This window comes from Ruditapes philippinarum, unplaced genomic scaffold, assembly GCF_026571515.1.
Source record: "Ruditapes philippinarum isolate M1 unplaced genomic scaffold, ASM2657151v2 ctg5861_1_1_1_1, whole genome shotgun sequence".
NCBI classification, from domain to species: domain Eukaryota; kingdom Metazoa; phylum Mollusca; class Bivalvia; order Venerida; family Veneridae; genus Ruditapes; species Ruditapes philippinarum.
The window spans coordinates 50,079-76,593 of NW_026852809.1; the positions used below are offsets into that span (position 1 = coordinate 50,079).

Genomic DNA, 26,515 nt, shown 5'->3' on the forward strand with positions numbered 1-26,515 from the left:
CCGCGACAGCATTGTACTCCAACTATGTATTGACGTCAACGTCGTGATAACGTACAACCCGTGCCTTACCGTAACGCAGTCAATGATTGTTACTGCTTCTCAAAAAATGTCCCCCGGCCTGCACCCATCGTTCATGACGATGAATCAAACGCTGGTACACATCCGAAAATCATGCCTCATCTATCTGACATATACTACGCTGTTTAGCGTTCAGTAGATCGGCAATTAGACTGAAACCGGCGACCACGACCCGTAATTAGCGTGTAAAGAATTCAACTACCAATTAAATGTAAACAAAAATGTTGCTATTATTTATCATCTAATTGTTTTAGAATGCGCAACTACATTTATGTTCCATTACTGCAATCGGTCGCCATGGTTAGACGTCATCTGTATCAAGGCACGTTTTGACGACGTCAATCATGCCCGCGTTGATATTTGTATATCGTCCGCATCTTTTATCGTCCTTTACGTTCTCCCGTCCACCATTAAATCTTTTATGTCATTTTAAACACTTATGATCGCCTGCTATTTTTTTCGTTTTTGTATGCAAAAATTACAAATTACAACAAAACTTAATAATCGCGCGAATTTCTAATGAAAATGACGTCAACAATTTAAAAAATCACTAAAATGACGTCATGGAAGAAACATGCGATGTTAAGCGGCTTTCCTATGTTAATTATTAGTTCAAAATTAGCACACAAAAAACCGATGACTTACTGCGCTTGTCTACCATGTGTCAGATGTCGTGTATGTGCCTCTTTAAAAGCGATACAAAATCATTTTATTGTCGCAGTTAACTGTTCCTTTCAAAATGTGTGATTATTGTCTACAAAGTATGCTGATAACATTTTATTTCAATACACGTTGTCGTTCAAGAGATATTTAAAAAATTCATAAATTTTTGGATAACCTCTCGTACATCATTTGTGTAGTAAAGGAAAATTATATTCAGTATTATAGTGTAACTTTGATGCCCAGAGCTCAAATACTTGGCATGTAATTTTACACAAAACATATATCTAATATATATAAATATATCTTTAATTTAACGCTTACTGTAAAATGTGCACCAACCTGGGTTCACTTTACTTATGTCCGATATAAGAACATATAACTTAAGACGGTGACTTATTAGGTAAATTTTATTCTTATATAGTTTTAACAATAAGGAATATATATTTTGTATGTTACATTTATCATGCTTCTTTGAACAAATTTCACAATGTATTTATTGTAATTTAAGAAATATATATCTAAATGTCTAAACAGACAAAAGAAAACAGTCAAGCAATTGGCCATTGATTATTGATAAAACTGTATTGTTTTTTTTTTAATCGTAATCTAAAGTAACATCCTATCATTTAAGCAAAGATATAATCATCCTTTTCATTTTGAATTATTTCTAATTAAATTGTAAAGTTTAAAACGAACAGCAGACAGAATTCAAAATATTGAAAGAAGAATATGATTTGATTTCGAAAATCTACTATCCGTTTGTGCAGGACGGAACTCGTATATTAAAGATATATTGAATAATATGTGAGATATAATGTCGATTTATCTATGATTTTAAAGTTATCATTTTTATAATCAAATATGAGCTCGATACAATGAAATCCTCTTTATAATTATGACACAGTGCAAAGTAAAGTTATATTAAATGGATATCGCACCATTTGACTACATAAAACATGTGTGTAACTACTTAATCGGAAACGTTCGCAGTGTGACCACGAAAACAAATTGTGTATGGCTTACATATTCCAGAACGCATTCCACACTCTTGTAACCATCCACTGTTGCTGTCTCTCTTCTTTTTCCTTTTTTAAACGCGCGGCTTCCTCACGAGCGTTGTCTTGTTCCTTTCTATAGCGTGCAGCTTCTTTTTCTGCAGCTTCTTGTTCAAGTTTGTAGCGTTCGACTTCCCTTTGTGCTGCTTCTTTTTCCAACCTATCTTTCAAAAATGCTTCATACTTTTCTTCATCTACTGCTTGCTGTTCACGACGATCTTTATCTAGCTTTTTGTAATGATCTTCTAAGTATTTCATCTGTTTTTCTGACTCATCTTCTTGAGCTTTTTGTCGTTGCTTCCATAATATGTCAAGTTTTTCTTGGTTTTGCTTTTGCTCGGCTGAAAGGGGAATTAATAATTGTGAATGCTATACCGAAAGTTATGCTTATCGAAGCATTTTATTTGACTCATATTTTATAAATAACAAATATCTTTAAGAGTGTACAACCATTTTTCAATATGGTTAGCTCTAAACACTATTTTTATCATTTACTGTCATTCTTTAAGAATCTGGACCATATCTAAAGTACACTACGGGTGGAAAATGAAGCAGAGAGGTGATTGGTACAGATAGTTTGATGCTTAGTGAGTCAGTATCATTTTCATATTTGACTATCAAACAGTTAATCAAACTTTTTTTCATTGGATAATTTTAATACTATATAAAGGCAATTAACAAATACCTTCTTTCTCTTTCTGTGAGATGTTTTTATCAGCTTCAATTATTTTTTCTTCAGGTTTGGTCATACTTTCTACAAATCTGTACCATGTAGATAAAATCTATGAAAAGAATGAATAGTTCTTAACCATATGAATACTTTAAGATTTCTTTGAAAATTGCAAAAAGACACAAGTCTATTCTAGGAAGCACATAAAACAAGAGAATTATAATGCCAAGAGATCACTCATATTTATTGCTAGAAAAATAATATTGCAAGGCAAGAACGACATTCACTTATTTAAAGATAAAAGCCTTGAAAATAGGACCACAACTGACACTTTTATAGGATGTCTAAAAGGCAATGCTGCTTGTTAAAAAAACTATTTTTACACAAGAATAGTCAAGTGTGGTGGCCTTATAACGTTTATATATTAAACTAATTGGCCCATTGGAGTGTTTAAAGTCGGTTATGCTATATTTCAAATATCTAACATTAGGGCATTGATGCACATACGTGTGACGAGACCTACTGGACAATGCTACATACAAAATATATTTGCTTCTGACTATGTGCATTTTTATAATTGAGTACTCAAATAAAATAAATGTCCAATATAAGTTTATATTCAACACGGTGAATCAAGAGGCTATGTGCACTATGTAATGCTACGATCCAAATATCTAAGTTCTGGTCATTATAGCTTCTGAAAAGAGTCTTTTTTAAAACAAATTATTGTCAGTCAGCTGATATTACCTACAACTAATGGAAGCAATATTTGTTTTTCAAAACGACTCCTGGATAGAATTTCATGTTAAGTTTAGCGCGAGTCTTTTTGTGTTGAATATATGGTGAATAGCAATACACAATGATCATCATACTATCTGTTCAAAAGGGCACATCTGTGCATTTTGCACTTAGATATGCTAAAACGATTTTTATCACATGTATCTTTTGAAAATATAAATTGTGCGTTTAAATATAAATGCATTCTAAATCTGGGCGAATTATGATAACCGTTTTCTGAATCCCGGTAGCAGCAATCATTTTCAGTAAAACCTATTAAAAGAAAGAAATTAAAGAAATATAGAAATACAATATCAAAATATTTGTAAACCTCGTTCTCCTTGAAGTCTTTGAGAATACTGAAATATTTATCTTTTGCTTTCTCAACATCACGCTTATATATTTCATGACCACCTGCTGTTTCATAATCTCGATTTTCTAGACTCTTTTCAAGGTATTTGACAAACAAATTTTGCATTGTATTCTCACATTTTTCTCGAACTTTTTGCTCATTAGTTGATTTTATCTCGTACCAAATTGCATCCATTTTCCTCTGAAAAGAAATCAAAATTTGTTTATTTCTAGTTGGATTTTAGTCACACCGAGACTGTAAAGGTTTTTGGTGATAGAAGACCTCAAGTGTCACTATATAAAATTATTTTAGACACAAAAGGGCACCTAAGTAGAAACCACATACCTTTCATAACTTAGCTGGATATCTTTCTCACATGACATAATCCAAAGTCCATGACGGAAAAGGAACCACAAGCGATAACAGCCAAATGATATGGAACCGGCGATTTTTATCACTCAATCACGGACTCAACTAATCAAGTTAAACGTTATTATTATTGTTATTTCTATTATTATTATTATTATTATTATTATTATCCATCATGACAAGTCGTCAAGTATTATGCCTAGTTAATTGAAAATCCAGCCATAAATGATATGATTTATGACCATCAATGTACCCTTGTGACATTGTACTCTAAAATACTCAAGTGGCCTTTTAAAGTACAATATTATTCAACACAGCATTGACTTATTTCAAATGCCCATCATATCCCAGAAATATTTCTATTTTTTGGTTCTCAACTCTTTATAATTTTGTGTCTGATGTAGTTTTCAATGTGTTACTCATTTGCCGATGACCTGAACCATCTCCACTTCTGCTGCTTTTTGGCAATTAGTCAAGTTACATTAATTAAATATAAAATATTAAAATGCAACTTTTGTTTATATCATGCTACTTTTGTGACACATTATTTCACTTTTAGAGCTACTTTCTCCAGGTGATAAGCATTGGACATGGATTTAAACCATTATGTACATGTAATCAAACTTATGTTCATGTTTGCACTTTTTTAAAACATAAAACATATGGAATAAATATAATTTTCAATGCACTTTCATATTATGACTTTAGACATTCAAGTTTGACCTTGACCATAAGGCTTCTAAACTTGTTTACATTATGTCATCTAAAAAAGCATCTATTCTGAACTATGCACCATAGAATGACTTCCTTCTATATTTACAAATGGATCCTTTACGCATGGAAAATATTAAACTTGTGCAAAACAAAAATAACCCACAATGCATTGAGCCTTTAGCATGTAAGACTTTTATATGCTTGTAGTCAAAATACTATAATGAAATCAAGAACTTACCAGCCGAATCAAGATACTGCAGAACCAATACTTTTAATAAATTCCCGACAAAATGACTAGACTTTGGATGGAAACTAAAGTATTCCCTTACATGACATAGACCTCGTTTATAGTCTCTTACCTGAGCTTGAAATAGACATTTTGCTTGAAAATCATTAACAACATTCTGTCGAACATAATCAAGAGCTTTCGTTTGTGCGCTTGTGTAACGTTTCCCCAAATCGCTTTCAGAGACTGGCAGCATTACTTTTTTCATTTCATTTTCAAACAAATCTAGAGCCTCTTTTTCAATTTTAGCATTTTCTATTTTCGCTACAGCTGTAAATGCGTCATCGACATCTGGAACATCACCGTCTTTGATTGCTTTGACGTATTGGTCAGCCAATGTTACGAACACTTTAAAACGGACAAAAGATCGTTTCAGGTAAAGGATAGTTCTAAAAATGATAAAGAACTCTAAATCTAGGTAAAGGATGAATATAATGTGGTGCAAAAAAAGAACTCCTCTGAATGCATAAAAGAATAATGAGGTCTGAGTAAAAATTCTAAGCTCGTATCTAATGGAAGAGGAAATTCAGGGGAATCTTTAGAAGAAACAATTTCCTATACTGAAAAATACAATCAAAATTTTGGAATCGATTATGAGGTAATAATGAGACTACCGAAATTTGTTCCAAATTTAGGCATCTCATGTTCATTGAAAATAGTTAACTTCTAATAGGCTTGCGACATCATGTCCACTAAATAATCTGTGATGAAAGATATGTAGGTAACTAATAGTCGAACTACATACATTCCTCAAACACATTTTTGAATTAAAGTAATGATGGGGATTTACCGTGTTGGACAGTCTGTGATTAAACAAAAACATTTAAATACAATATAAAGCGACGCCAAAAATGTTGCTATGTATGTATGTCAAGATTTAATTACATACTTTCAATAGTTATGGTAATTTATTACTTACTTTGTCCATTTATTGGTTTACTTGCAAGCAATTTCTTCGGTGGTATTTTGTATATATAGGATGTAAATCGATTAGTTACTTCCTTGAATCTTGTAGATAACTGGTAAAAACTCAACGTTTCAAGATTCTCAAGAACTTCACCATCACCCGGAACTGGAAAAGCAAAGCACTGGCGTCTCGAAAAGTATTTTCTGATGCATGCTCTTGGTTTGTTGAACTGGTCTGCTTTGCTTTTTTTCTCCGCTAAACTTTGCTCAAGATAATCGTTTTCTGTTATCTTTTTTCCATCCTTTATCAATTTAAGACTGAAATCTCTCAAACAGAGAACGAAGTCAGGAAGTATTAGATTGATCGATTGGTTATCCTCAGACGATTGTCCACGAAATCTTATATTACTTGCCATTTCTGTTACAAATCTAGTATTTTAGTTAAGTTGTTACATACATAAGTATAATATTTTTAAAAGATAATCTTAAACAGAATGACGTTTCTTAAAACGTATTCGTAGATTAAATCTGTTTGTTTATTTGCTTTGTTTATTTTATTTATTTACATTTATTTATATTGCTTCGTTATCTCTGAGCAATGATTTAATAAAGCGCAAGATATAATTAATTCTGCAGTGTAAAAAAATCATAATTATTCCACCATCAGTATACAATTACGATAGAATTACCAAAGAACAACTAAACTGACTGACTTGAAACACTCTCACTCAACACTGGTCTAACACCCTTATATATAACTAAATTAATCCAGCTAAACATGAAAATCTAGTTAATCAATAAAGTTATAAAAAGTCAATGTTTCCAATCAAAATTCGATACATATTTATTTACTACATATATGATGCAATAGAAATATCATTTATTCTTTTGTAACGAATTAAATGACATGTGTTTAGGTATTGAAAATTTATGGAAATTGTCAGTGAATTCGGACAATCACTGAACCGGATAAGAGTAAACAACAATTGACAAATGCTGGTACGAATAATTTAATAATGTCTCAGCTTTTTGTTTAATATACCCTTGAAGATAAAATATTTTTGCTTCTTTATTCATTTCTATTTATCTATTTTTGTATTGACATGTTTAATAAACAGATGATTCTTATTGAACGATAAGAGATTGTAAAAATTAAATATTAATATTGTAATTTCAAATGCATTTCCGTTTTCTTTCCTTAAACTATTCTGCCAATAACATGAACAAACATGTAAAAAAAAACTTCTTATCCGGAAACCTTTCTAATCCGAACTTTTCTTCTGGTCCGGACGAGTTTGGATTAGACAGGTTCCATTGTATATAGTTATCTCTTTTTTTTGAAGATTATTGAAAGAAAAACGTCATTTGTATCTTGTTTTATTTGAATACAAAAGCATCAGAATAAAGGACACTGGACGAAATGATTAAGGTTCTTGATATAAGTATGTTTTTCTTGGCATAATACGTGTCGTTAACACATTTGAGGACAATTTTAAAGAACTTGAGAGTAAGTGTTTTAGGTTTTACGTCACATCGATAATGTAACGTCCATTCGGTGACATTCCAGCTTTTTTATAGACGAAGTCCTCATTTGTCCCTTTATTATGTCAGATATTTAACCACCGACCTTCCGTAATGTACCTTGACAGTTTCCATACATGACCAAAAGCTAACGTCCATAACCAGTAGCCATGTAATAAGGGTCGCCCACTTGATCCCGATAAGGAATGGAATTACAGTAAAAACGCAATATGAGAAATTTAAGAAATTAGATTTTAAAAAAATCATCGCCCGTTACCCACGGTATATATTGTGTACATACTACGTTATATATATATTCCGTATGCATACTACACTATCTAGATAATGTTGTATATACGGAATATAAACCGAAGGTAACCGACATTGCTCGAAAGTAATCATTGTCATAGAACAGACAAAACATGCTAACTTTTAAATTATTGATATATTATTATATCATATGCTTACAGAGGGACACAAAACACATTCTGACTTAATGTAAGTAATAATCGATGTTTTGATGGAACTTAATTGTTATCTCTAAAAATTCGTGTATATTTGTTTTTAATCTAATCATGAATAATCATAGCATAGATAGTATTCTATATTGATTAAAATTGAATTTTTATTCTAGAAACCAAGAACTTATACCCCTGTTTTATAAAACATTCGCATACCAATGTAACAGTCATGTTAGTTAAAATAAAAAGGATACGTGAGTTTAGAGACGGCATCGTTATCAAAAGCGCCCTTCATGTTGTAAACTAAACAGTTGGAAAGGAGTGTCGCTAGGGTAAAAATCTTGTTGTCATGACTGGGGTCACCCTGTCAAATACCATTATAAGTAATTGACTTTAAAACAAGTTCTAAAATACATGAGTGATAAGCTTGTAATTAGTTTGTACAATAACTTATATTGATTACGTAATATTGTTTTGTAACATTTTACCGTAATATCATTTTGAATTAACTATTCATACCTTGTCAACATCACCAAGTCCTTCGGTATCAAGAAGCAGCAAAACAGTGTTCGACATTTTGGGATGTATTTTACACCATGCCCAAATGCCCTTGGTTTTTGATTCAATTGTATCTCCCAGCGCAAAACCTAAATCAGCATTAACAAAAAAAACAGAACTTTAACTTACATTTCGTTGATTGGCATAACGATAAGTAACAGTTTAAATACGATGTAACATTATCATATGTCATTTCAATTAATTTGTAATAATAATAAAATACGCAAATAATTTGATTAAGATAACATTACGCTGACATACTCTGTTAATTACCTTTGCTGGACTCCGCCAGACGATTCATTAGATACGATTTTCCAGTTCTGTACAAACCTGCGACGGCTACAACAACCATTGGCCAATCAATCTTTGCTATTTGATCAAATGCATTTTCCTGGCTCTCTAAAAGTATTTTAGTTTCTTCTCCTTTTTCGTTTGTTTCACTTATGGCGCTGATCAAGCACATGGGATATTGGAAAATTTCCAAATCATTTGGAGACCACCTGCTGCAATTTTTATCACCAATTGTTCTAAATGATTCAGCAAATGATTTTTTTTTTTGTTCTTATATTATAAAATTGACTGGAATGTTAAAATTTCTTTTCAATATATGCTCCACGACATATAAGATCAACGGGAAACAGTGGATAGCACCGCTGATACAAATTACAATCCAAACATCACAAACACATCAACAGAAGACAAAACATGTAATACTTGGTCGTCGCCTCGCAGACATATGAGTTCTTTAAAACAAAAAGCAAACAAAGCATTTTAACGACATTGGCGAAGGGAATGGCAAACATCTGGATGTATTTTAAATGCGGCTTCCAATAATACACATATCTATAAAAAAAAAACTTACCGGCTTTGACTGACAGACACGTTTACCATTTTTTCCCGTAATTCGTTGTCGCATCCATTGCCGGAACTGAAATATTTGACGTAAATTTGACATATTCGATATTAGTTTAAATTGAAACATTTGCTTTTGTTGTGTTATTGAATGGTACACTTTCTTGCAAGCGATTTGATTGACAATAAAAACAGCAACAGAGGACCAAGAAATACGCGAACTTAGCAGAACATCTCAAATGTTTTATATGTGTATAGAAAATGATGTATTATCCTATTGTTGCCCTGTCATGGAAATGTCAAAAGTAGGCCAAAACAATTTACAAACAATATCATAATTACGTACTTCTTATCCAACTTGTCTATTTTTCTTGGTAATATGCTTTGAGAGGACCCATCATCAAGCCTTGTACCTGAAGCTAAAACTAAATATGTTAAAATTGACAATAGATTTTTTTTTATTCAAAGTTATTTAGATGACTTGTTTGGTATTTCATTTTAAACGTGCACACGGATTTTTATCACTAATAAAAAAAACTATATACAGAAATAACTGTTATGAAATGATTTTAACTGAATACTGAATAATATTCCGAGAAATTTGAAGTTTAGATCAAAATTTCGAAAAATAAATGTAAAACAAGATATATTTGTTAAACATGTATGCCCCCTATCGGCAGCCACTAAGTTATGTGGTCAGGTTATTATGAATAACTTTTAACCTAGTGACCAAAAAAATCAATAAGGGTTATCTACTGGTCATGACTAGTCACTAGGTAATTGTGACCGTTAATTTTGTGTAGCAATTTTATGACAAAGTTATCACAAATCTTACCAAATAATATATGCATAAATTGTATGAATCATGTGGGCGAACAGCTCATGGCTTGTCAAGTTATTGATCAGAAAAGGTTTTACGTACAAGGGCAATATGACCTTGACCTTTGAACCCTGATACAAAAATAAAGTGGGGTCATCTACTGCCTAACTCTAATGCACCTACGAAGTCTGAGGGCAAACATCCCAGGGCGTGTTAAGTTATTGATCGGAAACCATTTTTATCTTCATGGTCAATTTGACCTTGACCCTTTGACCCCCCGCCCCCCAAATTTTCCCGGGGGCAATTAACTTTTTCATGAACAATATAACCAAGTTTTTAAGGGTTTTTCTTACGGGGCCCAAGCTTTATTTAAATTACTAAAGGGAAAAAGGGTTTTTATTTTAAACCGGACCGACCCAGAGGACGACAGCAAAACAATAACTCTTTACTTTTTTAAAAGGGGGGCATGAAAAAAGATAATTTTTTTTACAAAAACTGTTAAAAAGTTTTTTTTGGGATAAGTGATTGGGTTTGTTTCCCAAAACGGGCAGGGGAAAATGTTAAGTAATCAGAGAAATATTATTTTGGTTTTTTTATAAGATAGAAAATACAAAATAAAATGAATCAAAATTGCGAAATAAAATTTGTAAAGCATTTTCATAATTTAATACAAAAAAATTTTTATTAAATTTGAAAAAGGGTTGCACAGGATATGGGGTTTTGGTTGTTACAAATTAAAGTAGCAACCTGATTGGTGTTGATGATTAGTTTCTTTTCTTTGAAATTCCTGTTTTCTTTTGTGGCGGTATTTAAAAAATCTTTGAAAATTTATGCAAGATAAAATGTCACAAAAATGTTAATAAGTAAAATAATATTATTTTTTGAAAACTGTTATGTAAAACAGAGAAATAGAAAAGAGGCATCGGGGGAGAACACGAAGGCTATCTGCTTTTGTACAATGGGCGTAAAATTTATTAATAGTAACATAATATCATTTTTTGGACAAACTGGGTTAAGTTACACAAGTAATAGAAAAAGCTAATTGATAAACGAGGCTCTCTGATTTGTACGAGGGGGCGTAGCCCCCCAAGTATAAAATCGGATTGCCGAGTTTGGTTTGGTGTTCTTTTTTCTTTTGTTATCAATAGTCCAAACATAAAAAAAAAAACACATTCCCTGTTTGTCACAATATGAAACCCATTAAAAAAAGCAACCAAATGAACTAGGATCTGAAATAGATAATTTCTATCGCATACCTTTTTCTGTGCACAATAAGTAAACCCACAAAAACGGAGTTAGTAATGGGCACATGTTGTGGAGTGCGGGTAACTGATACCCCTACAACTCAGTAAACGCAACTGTGCTTGTAATTACTGTTATAACGATTTTAAACTCCATTTAACACATTTTCCCAACAGAAAAGGTCCCCAAAGACTATAATGATACACATAATTTTAATTTAACCCACTTTCTTTTAATATTAAATTAATGCTTGGTAGAAAATAGTATGACTTCAAGACATTCATATAGACTCTTTTCAATAAATGGGCTTTAATTTGAAGTAAACCATGATGTAAGTTTCAGTGCTGTGTCGCTTTTTTTTCCATACTTTGGAAAAACTTTTAATTTTTTGACACTGGAGTGTCCATGTTTTTGCCTTTTAATCAGAGAAATTTCGGCTGGGGTTTTTTAATCCATTTTCGAAAATCTAAAAAAAATATAATTTGGGAAAATATTTTTAATTTTTTAAATGAAATGGGTTGCAATCCGATCGGCCGTTTTGGGGAAACTATTATCCGTTCCAAAAAGTCACGGCTGTTCATATACGCGCTCCTTCATAATGCCCCCCCCGCTGTTGGCGATGTCCAGAACGGAGAGTTACCAAATTTTAATATGTAATACAAGCGTCAAATAGCTGCAAATGAATGCTGTAACACCACAGCTTACACTGCATACTATGTAAAACTTGAAGTAAAAAGCGAAGCCTTACGAAACGGAAATTCCATTAAATCCTTATTAGTACTCGTTTGATACTGTGACAGGGCAGGTAATATAACGCTTAACGCAATGTCGTTTACCCCATTTACACAACTGCACATGCTGATCAACATTCCTGTAAAGTTTCATGACTCTATGTCAAAAACTTGTTGAGCTATGTGTGACGAATGGCATCAAAGAGAAAGAACAGTTACCTATTGTCCATCTAGCCACATTATTACTGTCTCGTTAGAGCTGATTGACAGACGGACAAGGGTAAATCTAAAAGTGGGTGCACAATAAACTCAATGTCCGAGATTAGGTGCCATGTTTAAATACTTTTGCGCAAGTTTTAAACAAATCCCCTCCTTCAAATAAAAACCACATTTATAGATATTATTTTGAACAGCAAATAGAAATCAAATAGTAGCATGTTGACAGTCCTGCAGACTTTATACTTACATTAACGCTCAGAATTACCTTGCATAATTAGAAGCAAACAATGAATCGTAATGTCGTATTTCAGTGCCTTTGATATTTGTCTTACATAAAAGGTCCATGTGGCATTAATGATGAAACCTCATTCTTGCAAAGCATGACCATAAAGACACTGTGGTTATATCAAGGCATATTTTCTATAAATCCTGTCTGTTTTACGGTAGGGAAATGTTTGAAGGTCCATCACCGATTTCGTACAAAGGCACGCCAATTAGCTCCCTAAAACATCATTGATTAAGGAGTTGAATACAATTTTTCAAAATATAATGCCTATGAATGTGATGAATATACATTGCTAAATGATGTTTAAATGAGGTAATTGTTTACTTTAAATTAAGGCTGAAAGGAATTTACACTTTCATTTCTTATCAATAATTTGTCTCTTTAGAAAATCACGAAGATCTTTGAGACGATATGGATGTCGCTTATTGTCTAAGTTTACACTTATCACTTATAATGTGCAATTCAGACAATAAACGTATTGGAATCGAACGAAACTACTCTTTCGAAATCTGATAAAATAAAGAAGGATTTTAGTTTTTATTGATCTTGAGATTATGTAGTTTTAATGACCATGACCTAAAATCAGCACTTATCATCGGTCGCAAGTGCGAACACATTTTATTTGAATTGTCCTTTGATAATGGATAAACAAGGTTTGAAGTTTATTGACATTGGCATTTGATTTCCAATTGAAGGAAAGACCATATGTATGACTTATTAGGCAACACAATATTGAGTTAAACAATGCAAAAGCGTGACTAAATTACAAAATCTAAGGATTTTAAATTCAAATAAAAATTGATTCCCAGGCCTTTGGAAATATCAGTGAAAGTATATTGTTGTTAAACAAAGAACGAATGAGATATCTAACTTATGTCATCTCATGTCATTTACAATAACAGATTTAACAGTGAAAGTCTTTGTACCAAATTCCACTGGTAGAGGATGAAGACTTTAGACCTATGTGTATTATTTCAGGCAAATATATAAAACATAATTCAGAAATAAAGTATATGTATATATTTAAAGTATAAGAAGCATATTAGTACTGGCGGAAAATCGTAATTGTAAATATGGTATACATATCGTATTTAAAGATAGTCATGGCATGACACACCATATATTGAAATCAGAAAACTGAAAAAAATATATGACTTTTATTCAGATTGATATTTATAGATCAATATTTTACCATTTTTTATTTTATGTAAAGACGGTGCATTATTTTCGGAAGAAGTCTTTTAGATTTTGCACCATCTTTTGGTTTTCGTAGAGACATACGGGGACACTTTTGTTTGCCTTAAACCTCATTTTCGTCCACCACCTAGACTTCAACCAACGTATGTATCCATCTACTCCTCATTATTTCTTGATTATATTAAAACTTTCGGTCTGTGGATTTTTGGTGCTGCCTACAGTTACATGACTTTCATGGTTACATTCAAATTAAACAATAAGATTTATATTCATTGCAAGATACAAAAGACAACAAAAATGTTGATTTATTTAACTATGTAACACTTGCCATATATGATGTTGATACATGGTCAATTGTAGCAAATGTCAATCATTTTGTAAACATTGAAAAAGGAGGAAATTAAAGTAAATGATCGTCATTGGCCAGCGTTACTATAAAGACCACGTATACAAAATCCTGACTTTTTGTCTCGGATAAGGAGAGAAGATGTCAAAGATGTCAATCTCCTAATCTAAAGAAACGTTATTGAGAACTTACAACCTCAATTCAGGAGAGAATAAACTATATTCAGTACATTAAATTTGTATTGAGATAGGGATGTGCTGCTGCCATTCCTTCTCAGCATTACCGCAAGTAAAAATATGTTATCTAAAAATTTAAGAGTGTTTGAAAAGGACTGACAGATTTATTAAAAAGCATAAAAATGATAAAATACAAAAATATAGATTAAAAGTGTGGTCAACATTTACGGAACAGAGTCACCCCGCCACAAAAATAAAGAAATAAACATATACTTGTAAATTCGCTTAATACACTTCTAAGTAAAATATAATGTGAATGAGTTCAGACCTCATTAAGATAACAGAAATGTCAGTGTAAAATGTTAAAACTTGATGAAATTTGTCAAAAAAATCAATGCCTGACGGGACGACAATATACATGAGAACTCGAGGTGAAGGATAGTCCTCAAGGAACTTAAATTTCCAATTCGTCGCAAGGGATGTTACAAAGTAAATGGTATTTATTATTTAAATCCATTCTTAAATAACAATTTAAAGAACATCGATGAATAGAAATTGAACTACATTAGCTATTTGTATGACTTTATTGGGTTTTAAATAATCTTCATGGTTCATTTGATTCGCATCTGACATAACATTTCATGTAAAAACCGTATTCTGTAAATACATGTATGTTGTTTCATTATGCAATAAATTTATTTTTCCTTGGGCGGCATTTATATCCTGTAGTCTATGTTCCTTTAAATGATTCACATGATTGTATGCTTTGTGTATTGCTACATGTTATATATGTTGTATGCATATCCTGTCTGGTAAATTATCGTCAGCTGTAAATGTTTCCTCTTCATTTTTCATTTTCTTCATCCAAGAGAGTACCTCATAGAAAAGTCGTCTTTATTTGGAAAGTTTCGGAAAATGTCGAAGCGTTTATTCTATTCAATCAGTGAAGAAAGACCTTCATTTACGTACATCAATTTACAGATATATCTTTGCCCCTGACATAACAACTACTTATGAAACAGACTGAAACATTCAATCTTACATTTTTGTAGAGGATTCCTTATTAATTAATCCTGTCAAGTCTTGTCAAAATTTACACAGTGGTTCATAATAAGGCGCTTTTAGAATAATCATAAAGTACATTCTTTATATTTTTAGATTTAAACTGTTTGATTTAACATAACAGATATAGCTGCGCTCTTGATTTATTGAAAATGGTTATTGATCTTGTTAAATGAAGTTTAACCCGCCATCGATAAACATGATGATACTTGTTTTACAAGTACCTGAGTTTTCCCTCTACCAGTAAAGCTAGAAAGTCGATTTAAAGCTTGATGTTCGATGAAAATCCAATCAACCAACGCACACCGTTTTATTACAATATTACTAAGTGCCAGGTCAATACCTCCTCTGCTAGATGAGGTAATCTGGTCAAGCATCAAATATTCTCTTCAAGTTAAATTATTTTTCAAAGGATTTTAGACGATTAACCAATATTGGGCAAATAATCCTTTGATGTGAAAATAATATATTTGTTGATTTAATGATTTAACTGCATGTAACCGACTATTAATCCAACAATATTTCTGAATCAACGATGAGGCACATGACCATTTGAACCGGAGACCCCTTGATTACCGTTTCGATACCCTCTTCAGTAAGACAATGTTTCTGCTTATTGAGCTAAATAGTAAAGCATTCAGTCAATGGGCCTCCATAGTTTTACAAAGAACTAAAAAAATAATAGGACATTTTAAAATTTTAAAATAATAAAAAAATGTTTATATCTATAAAATTTACCTTCAAGTATTTGTTATCCGAAGTACAAAATTTGACTTAATATCTATTGACAAGTAAACCCGAACAAAGCACTGCAGTAAGGAAAACTGATATCTGGTAGAGAGAGAAAAACAACTCTTTTCATAACCGTTTTTGAAAAACGGATTTCGTTTTCCTCTACTTTATACTGTGAGTAAGTGCATACACTGAGTTTCTTTAAAAACGCATATTTTCAACAAGAGCACCGCTAGGCGGAGCATTATATGCCCAAAAGTGATTTTTTTAGTAAAGATGAAGCATTTGTAAGACATGGGAATTAAATAAAGTATTACCTCCTTCACAAAACAATCCTCCTTTGAAGTTTCAATATTGTGGTCCAAATGGAACTTTAATAATGCCTAGGAAATGGTTTTCAGTTCTAAGGTAATAGTGACCTTGACCTTTGACCTTGTGATCCCAAAATCAATAGGGGTCTTCTACCCAATATGGACAATCATCCTATGAAGTTTAAGCACAGTGGGCCAAATGAAACTTAAGTTATGTTCCGACAACTATTTTCAGTTTTAAGATAATAGTTACCTTGACCTCTGACCTTGTGACCCAAAAATTAATAGCGGTTTTTTACCCAATATGGACAATCATCCTGTGAAGTTTGAACACTATGGGCCAAATGGAACTTAAGTTATGCTCAAAAAACTGTTTTCAATTTCTAAGTAATAGTGACCTTGACCTTTGACCTTGTGACGCCAAAATCAATAGGGGTCTTCTACCCAAAATGGACAATCATCCTATGAAGTTTGAACACTGTGGGCCAAATGTAACTTAAGTTATGCTCCGGAAACTGTTTTCAGTTTTAAGGTCATAGTGACTCTGACCTTTGATCTTGTGATCCCAAAATCGATAGGGGTATTCTACCCAATATGGACAATCATCCTATGAAGTTTGAATATTTTGGGCCAAATGGAACGTAAGTTATGCTCCAGAAACCAAATTGCTAACGGACGGACGGACAGACGGTCCCCAGGGGTATAACATAATATGCCCGACATTCTTTCGGGCATATAAAAAGAATTAAACCACAACAAAATGAAAATAGTAAAGTTATTTTTATCCTGACGCTAAAATTTGTACAGATATCAATCGCACTGACAACTGCTTAAACTTGGCACAGTATTTTGCGGCACGTGAACCACAAACAAATCCGCTTCATGAAATATAAATTTGTATCAGAGTAATCACTTTGATTAGCATATTAGAAAAAACGTAATGAAACATATAAGCATGTCAACTGTTCAATCGAATGTTTACGGACATACACTCAAGGAGGATTCCTGAAACTCAAAGATATATCGCAACCTCGTATGTCAGTATTATTGCTTTCAACTATTGCTTTTCCTTCATGGACAAGACCATGTGACAAATAATGTGAGGGTTCGTCCTTCGAAATGATGCCATACAATACTTTCACAGTGGTTATATTAAAACATATCTTCTATTAGGTTTGTCTGGTTAACGTTACATTGACGTTTGAAGGCTCATCGCCAATTTTGTACCAAAACAAATAACAATAAGTTTTCAAAAATCTTTATTCAGACGTGGAACACACATTTCTAAAATATTGCATATGAATTATTTTTTGTTGAGATACAAATATTGCTAAATGATCTTGAATCATATAATGCTTGATTTGATTTGTTTAATTTGAATTTGATGCACTTTCGTTGTTAATAATTTGTTGGCAATAATACTGAAAATGTTTAAAAAGATAAGATAAGATAACATAACAATTGTTTTCTAGATTTTATATTTATCACGTCCGTTAAATCATTTAAATATCGATGCGTTTTTAAAGTTCTTCAGTGTACAATTCTGACGATCAAATTATTGGACTTGAAAATGAAACTACTACTTTGAAATCTGTTTAAATATTTACGCAGAACTTTAGTCTCCATTTATATGTCTGGAATACATTCATAATTTAAATAGTATTGCATTTCTGCATCGAAGCACTATTTAGATTGTATGCCATAATTATCACAATGTAAAATATTGTTATTTTAACAAAAGGCCAATCATGCACAAAAGAAATGATTTTAATTTTACACAAAAGGTTTTATCGTTGATGCCCTGTTCACAAAAATAAACCAAATTAGCTAATACCTGAGCCATCACTTTGTTCTGTTGCCTTTTTACAAACTGTACAGTTACTTAGTATTTTATATGGAAGTCAGTGTACATTTTGCCTTTTTTTATTCATGACAAATAATTTCAGATTTACGGTAAATTTATGACAAATAATTTCAGATTTACGGTTAATTCGTGAGATGACAAGCATCTAACATGCTCTTAAATCATCGTGAAACATTGTTAAAACCAAATTTGCCATTATTTCAAAACTAGAAAAAAATATTTCTCATGAAAAATGTTAATATACATATAATTTATTTATTTTTCTATTTTTTATTGATTTATTGATTTATTGTTTAATTTATTTATCTATTTATTTATTGTTATTGTTTATTTATATTTTCAATTATAAAATAATAAAGTAGAGGAACACATGTACCACACCAGTTCAAGTTTCAATATTTTTAATTGGCTACTAGTTTCGAGTAATATAATACTCTTCATCAGGCATAAATAAATATGAAATTGTAACTACTTTATTTTTTTAATTGTTTATTTCACAATTTCTGTTCGTGTTTCGATTTACTTCTTTGCCATATGAACTGGGGGGACTTCATTTCTCCGCTATATAACTTATCGGTCCTTATCGTTATGTGAATAATACATTAAAGTGCGAATACATATCATCTAGCGTGAACTTTAATGGCAAGTGATAATGTTTTGATGTTTATCTTCAATGGCATTGAATTTTAAATTTATGACATCATCATCTGTATAACCAATATCTCACGATAAAATATTGAGATAAACAACTTGAAGTCAAACTCGTGATGAAATTAGAGTATATAGTTTTTGTTATTCAAATAAAAAGTGTTTTAAAAGCCCTTGAAAAGATGCAAATGAAAGGATATTGATTTTGAACTTGGCTTTTCATAGAAAAGATGTTTTAATATTGGAATACAAACTGAAAGTAAAGACCGACTATTATAGATTTCACCTTGAATATCTCGTTACAATTGAATTTGAAATTTCAGAAAATTTAATTTAAAATTTGCATATTATATTTTACATGAGAGATAGTGCAACATCATGCACTAGATTTATCATCAAAAGAGAATACTAGTCTTTTTAGTCTGCAAAATTCTTATGTGCATCAAAATATGTGTTTTATGGTACACTTGATCAATTGGCTTTAAAACATGAATAAATAATGAAGTGCAATATACGCTTAGATGTCAGGTACACAAATTAAAACAATCATATATTTTTACTCTTATTGACATCAATGGATTAAATTTGTGTTTGGTTGGCCTTAATATTTTGATCTTATACAACTGTAACGTGTGCAACACAAACCAAGATGATATTCTGACTATACTTTTGGTTACATAATTTGCATAGTCTATTTTTCCTTTCAATGTTATAATATCTTTCTATTTCTAAAAACCCTTTCATTTTAGACCGGATTCAAGTTGTCGCCCTTTAATGACGCCATTGGGACACTGAGTACATTATTAAAGAGGTATGAAAATCTAAATCCTTCCTCTTACATGTCTTATAGGATGGGCAGATTGAAATTACCGAACTTTTGTATTATTTAATAAGATATTACATAAAAGGATGTAGGGGGCGTCCGTGGCTGAGTTGTTAAGGTCGTTGACTTCAAACCATTGTCCCTCACCGCTATGGGTTCGATTCCCGACAGGGACTAAGGATTCTTTCATGTGAGGAAGCTATCTTGCTACCTTATGGAACGTCGGTGGTTCTACTCTGGTGCTTGAAATAATGCATGGAAGGGCACCTGAGGTCTTCCTCCACCAGTAAAGCTGGAACGTCGTCATATGACCTATACTGTGTCGGTGTGACGTTAAACCCAATAAAAACAAAAAGAACATAAAATAATGTTCCAATTAATAAAATAGTCTACCACAATAAGTTTATTACTTAAACATATATGGGTAACTGTTCGTGGTTACCATTTTCGTTTAAATCTAACCTGGGACCAAAAAAATGTCCATGATCTAAATAAGGGAAAATATCACACTGTTTACCACAAAGTTTAGTCGTATTACTTGCTTATTTGCACGTAGCTGATGGCTACTTATCATGCGTAGTTTCTAGGTAAGGTGTTAATGCATTCATATAACAATGCTTTGGAATGTATACTTAATCTATTTGTGTCGGCATAAGAGGCACAGTCATGAAATCATACGCTGCATGTTTTATTAAAGCTGCAACGAAATATATAGTGTTATTTTTAACTTGATTGTTTTTATATTCATATTCTGCTTGTCAAATATTTTAAAGAATTTTTTTTTTATTTCACTAAACGTACAAACAAAGTATGAAAAAAACCGTTCACGGAAATAACTGAAATATAATTATACATGCATAAGTGGCAATTGTATTAATGACAGTAAGGCATGACCAATAAAGACCCTGAGATAATCCTTAACTAAATCAGGGTCTAACACGAAGTCATAATCTGATGTTATGTTATAACTCTTACATATGCACCCTGGTAAATCTACGATATTACGGTCCAGTGCCGTTGTATATACAACATTTGCACTGTTGATTTATTATGTTACGACCTAGCTGCGCATTTAGATACAAGTATGTTTATGAAAAAAAACGATCCGTGACAGTATTTATTACAAATTATTTATTTATTATTATTATTAAATTCGTCTGCAAAATCTCACTGACTTTCAATTTTATATAATCATAATTATTTAGCAACTTATACAACAAACAGATTAACGACATGCATTTTAGATTTGTGAAAACCATAATTTTGTACTAGTAGGAAGCGTTATTTTACTTTAATAGTCATAAGAATAAATTTGTAATATCATTAGCTCATCAGAGCCGAAGGCTCAGGGTGAGGTATTAGTATCAAAGGGAATACCCCGGCGTCCGTCGTCATGCGTCAACATTCATCTTCATCTCTTAAACCACTGGACAGATTTACTTCAAATTTGGTCTGTAGCTTATATTAATTTGATTGGCCCCTTTTAGGGGTCTCTAGACCTAAAGATAGAAAATCCTTTAGACATCTTCTTCTACAGAACCAATTGATGGATGATCACCAAACTTTGTCTGTAGCATTCTTAGGTAGTCTTTTATCAAAGTTGCTGATATTAATTTAATAGGCTCCTTTTAGGGGTCAAGGGAGCTAAAAATAAAACAGTAAAAAATAAAACCTTTAGACAGCTTTTTCTACAGAATTATTGATGGATGATCACCAAACTTTAACATTATTAGCATTCTTAAAGTAATCTTTTATAAAAAATTGCTCATATTTATTTGATTGGCCCCTTTTAGGGACTGCTAAAGCTACGATACCCCAAACCATGGCATTTCTTCAAATATAGTTTAATGAAAGAGAAACTCATGTTGGAATGTCAATGACCTGTAATTTGAAGTCATGACCTCTTATGAAATAACTTGAGCACATTAAACAGGATATTTAAGGACTTAGTATCAAGCTTTATTTGGTTTCATTCACATTCACTTAATTACATCACTACATGCAGTGTTTTCTCTAGAGAGCGTTTTCTGCCTTTGTGAGGCAGTACTTTTGCATTTGACGCGGTAATATTATAGCCGTGCGTTTTCCGTGACACATATTTTGCGAGCGTCGTTGTATATATTTTGTCTTATAAATAACATGAATTTCATCCGCTGATCGGTCAATTGATTTATCTTAGACGCTTTAGTGAATATTACACGTTAAAAGCGCTCAGACTCTTCAGATTGTGACGAAATTATCCGGGTAAATTCAAAATGTCTGCTTAGAAAAAAATGCAGCGACGATTGACTTCATTCTCCAATAAAGACAATGTTAACGTTGATTGGGCGACAAAATCTACCGTAAACAACTCTGCGCCTATACCAAATGAGGTTTCATAACTAAATCAATCGGCGAATGCTGAAACAACTGAGAAATCCAAGCAAAATGATGCGCCTATACCAAATGAGGCTTCACAACTAAATCAATCGGCGAATGCTGAAACAACTGAGAAATCCAAGCAAAATGATAATGCTCCGAAGCGAGTTTTTCGTACCGAGTGGCTTGCAAGCAATTTTTGGTTGCGGTATGATGGTAATAAAATGACTTACATAGTTTGTATCACTGAAAATAAAGACAATCCATTCACATCGGGATGCACAAACCTCTTGTTTTTTCTTATTATCGTCTGTTGCGAATCTTATTTTATATATTCTTTAGGAACGTTTATATATATTATCCATCACTGGTTCTTTGTGTGAGTTTTATATGACATGCATAATGAAAAAGAATCAATTACTCTTTACCACAAACCCTTCGGAGTGTATTCTACTACAGTAACTGTTCTAAATTTTGAAAAAAATCATTAATCATTTAAAGTTGAATCATGTGTTTTTATGTTTTCGCTGCAATATTCCCAGAACATTTTTTAAATGTTTAATTTTTGATTGTATGTTGTTTGTTGTTTGGTTGTTGTTTGTTGTTGTTGTTTGTTTTGTATTTTTTAAGGGGAAGGGTTTACCTATAAAGGTGTACTATATCCATGGATTTGTTCCTACATTTTGTAGCCCACAAAAATAAATCAAGGCACAGAACTTAACAGATTATATATTTGTTAGCGGAGATACAGAAGAATGTGTTTGCTCAATTCAAGTTGAAATACGTGCGTTTTCAAACGATTCCTGATCTAATCTGTCTCGTATGTTATGTATTTTTTCATCAGAATATAAACGATAAAATATTGATTTTGTATCTTAAGACCTTTGTTGAACATTATATGTTCTGTCTTGCAAACTTAATGCGCATTTATTTACTTAAACAAAATCAAATTTGATGAAAGGTTTGGTTTGTATTTAATCAGGGAAAAATAATTTCCTATTGTACATCTTTAAAACACAGGCAACCTTAAGAGGTGCTCATTAAAAATCACCACATCAAAAGGCTTTTTTGTATTTAATAGAGTGTACATGTGTGACTTCTGAAGGCCTCATGACATATTGTCAATTTGCATAAGAACTTTACATAATATATTAAAAACACTGCCACCTATAATCATAAGAAAAGTGTTGTTGTTTTTTTTTCTGGTAAATTGTCCTTTGTATAAAATAAACTGCTCAATGCAACACATTTTTAGAGATTAATGTTTCGTTACATTCGGGTCGGTTAAGATGAAAGCAAGCAGAAATTCAAAAACGTTAACCGCATTTTTTGTTGTCGTGTTTAGTTTGTTAGCTTCCATAAAAATGTTCGGTTTTTTGTCCGGTAGATGTTACTCTATTCGATTTGACAAATTTTCAGGAGACATATAAAAATTCATAAAATGTACTTTTAAAATTAAGAGTTTATTGCAAAATGCTCCTCCTAGTGGTGATTTATAATAAAAAATTTAATTGAAAATAGAAGAAAAAATTAATTAACTTTCAGATTTCAGTCTTGATTTCTACTTCTCAGTTTTCTTCAATAAATAGTGTGGTTGGTAGTTTTTGTACAAAAAGTATAGAATAGATTTATTGCTAATATTACATTCATCTAGGTTTGTGTTTTATACTTAAAACAGGAATTGCATATTTAGCAAACGGCGCTAAATATTATTTAATTTAGATGTATTATCAAACCTAAAGACTGGAACATGTGTTAGTTAGTATTTTAAATGTGAAAAAAAAACATGATTAAATAAACCACAAATGTAGCTTCAGGCTGATGGTTATAATAAATGTAAGTATAAATGTATTAAGTGATGCATTTTAGTGTGACTGAAAAAAAGCACAATGTAATATTGTTCATTTGTGCTATTGTATCGGCATATGAACACAAAAAAAATCTATTACTACCAAAATAAATTGTCCAATTTTTAAAATGTATCTATTTAAAAGTCATGTTTATATATTACAGAAAGACATATCAAAAATTAAAGTTGAATTATGTAAAATATACTTTCAACAGCAACCGTATAACAGGTTAATGAATACGACAGATTTAAATAGATACGAAGCAAAAGCTATAAAAAAAAAGTGCTATTTAATGATATAAATAGTATTTCGTATTAGGTTATATCTAAATGTGCTATATGAAAAAGTCCATATAAAATGTAATGTTTTAAATCGCGTATAAAATGTTTCCATTGCTTTATTACTTTGAACATAAATTATTTCAAATAACTTCAAAGCAAATATACAAATAATATTTTTTATTAACGTACAAGATACTGAAAAGGGGTCAGGTCCGAATGCGGAACTAATTAAGGCATTCTCTTTTTAGATCTAAAATCCATCAAATACGGTATGACGGTATACCTGACTTGCTATATATAAACTGAACCGGGGTCAGGATTGTTTCTTACACTGACTTGTAAACAAATCCAAAAATAACAACAAACAAAGAAAAGTATGATTAACAATACAAAACTGAATCACTGTGTTGAATAGAAATGTATGTGTATATAGAAATAAAATGAATTTAAATGAAAACACGGCAGTACGATGGTGAAAACGCTATAGTACGATGATGAAAACACGATAGTACGGTGATGAAAACGCGATAGTACGATGGTGAAAACGCGATAGTACGATGATGAAAACACGACAGTACGATGATGAAAACTCGAAATCACGAAATTACGATGGTGAAAACGCGACAGTACGATGGTGAAAACACGATAGTTTATCGCGTTTTCATCATCGTAGTACCGTACTGTCGCGTTTTCATCATCGTACTTTCGCGTTTTCATAATTATATAGAAATAAAATGAATTTAAACAGAAAGAATTGTAGTTAAAAAGAAATTTTCAGAAATATAGACCTGAAAGAACTAACTAATGTATCGATTTATTCGTATAGTATGACGGTTTAGATAGGAATCAAACAGTTACGCCTATGAATGGTTTGATCTGAACCACGATACTCGAAAGTACGATGATGAAAACGCGAAATCACGAAACCACGATGGTGAAAACGCGACAATACGGTGATGAAAACATGACAGTGCGATAACAAAAACGCGATAATACGACAGTACGATGGTGATAATACAAATAACTATCGTGTTTTCATCATCGTACTTTCGCGTTTTCACCATCGTAATATCGTGATTTCGCGTTTTCATCATCGAACTGTCGTGTTTTCATCATCGTACTTTCGCGTTTTCACCATTGTACTATCGCGTTTTCATCATCGTAATGTCGTGTTTTCATCATCATACTATCGTGTTTTCATCATCATACTGTCGTGTTTTCATCATCGTACTATCGCGTTTTCATCATCGTACTATTGCGTTTTCATCATCGTACTATCGCGTTCTCATTATCGTAGTTTCGTGATTTCGTATTTTCACCATCGTTCTATCGACTATCGCGTTTCAGGTCAACACATTCATAGGCGATGGCCCTAACGACATTCCGTAAACAGTTGATATGGATATGCTCAAGAGAATCTCCTGCTTTCAATGGTGTAGGTGTACTCTTTTGTTACCGTCATTGCTAAAATTTGGGTCTCCATCAAATAAAGCTTGGAGGGTTACTGTACAAATGGTAGACATAGGTAGATATAGTATTAAGAAGACGGGTCTTACTGTCAACATAGCATTGATGAAGCTGTGTCTACTTTTCACTATGTCACAATGACAAAGAGGATATGGAATATCTATATGTCTTTATAAATATACGCTGTTTTAGAGAACTAAATTCAGAGTGGAATCAAGTTTGAAGAAAATCAGACTATTCCTGTCGCCTTCTAAGAAATTTACGTGGAACGAAGAGCTGTTAGTCTCAAATGATATTTTAAAGAAAAACGTGATCGTGAATGTTGTACTTAACTAGTAGGGATCAGGGTAGATGGCAGGACAGTGTTTTGTTATAGAGATGTTCGTTTTCGATTAGACTTTTTGTGTAGATTGTACCTCTGATTCAGTGTCATTTTGACTACTCTTGTTCCTCTTTGTATGAAGGTTTATCAAAACATTTGAAAAGAAAGTTACAAATTACCCAGAATAAGGTATTAAGATTTGTCGCCTAGAACTTCTGTAACAGTGTATGAGTTTGAAAAAATTAAATTGGTTAAATGTAGAAAACAGAGTCAAACAGTTAAGACTCAATCATATGTATAAGATTTTTTTACAAAAAGAGTCCATCATACCTTAGAGCCGACTTTAGATGTTGTGCTGATGCATATTTTTACAATACTTGGTCAAGCAATTTTAATTTTATTGTCCCCCAGAGCAATTCTATGATGAAACAGACCTTTTATTATAATGGAATTAAAGACTGGAATGATCTGCCAGAATATATAAAATTCATTAATAATTTTGTGCAATACAAAAAAAT

At 31.9% G+C, this 26,515-nt stretch overlaps 1 protein-coding gene across 2 annotated transcripts; it reads right to left on the bottom strand.

Moving 5' to 3' along the window:
• Positions 1 to 1,132: 1,132 nt before the first annotated feature.
• Positions 1,133 to 10,343, bottom strand: LOC132725047 (guanylate-binding protein 1-like). 2 transcript variants are annotated; one of them, XM_060710045.1, is made up of 10 exons: positions 9,609 to 10,343; positions 9,273 to 9,338; positions 8,684 to 8,913; positions 8,372 to 8,499; positions 8,107 to 8,216; positions 5,884 to 6,299; positions 5,038 to 5,312; positions 3,575 to 3,796; positions 2,490 to 2,578; positions 1,133 to 2,139 (listed from the first exon to the last, which is right to left on the bottom strand). In XM_060710045.1, the coding sequence occupies exons 2-10, from the start codon at positions 9,299 to 9,301 to the stop codon at positions 1,761 to 1,763; spliced, it is 1,878 nt and encodes a 625-aa protein (XP_060566028.1). In that variant the 5' UTR covers positions 9,302 to 9,338; positions 9,609 to 10,343; the 3' UTR covers positions 1,133 to 1,760. The 2 variants fall into 2 exon arrangements, with proteins under 2 accessions (XP_060566028.1, XP_060566019.1); XM_060710036.1 differs by having other exon boundaries at positions 1,133 to 2,137; positions 2,482 to 2,578.
• Between the last annotated feature and the right edge of the window lie 16,172 nt (positions 10,344 to 26,515).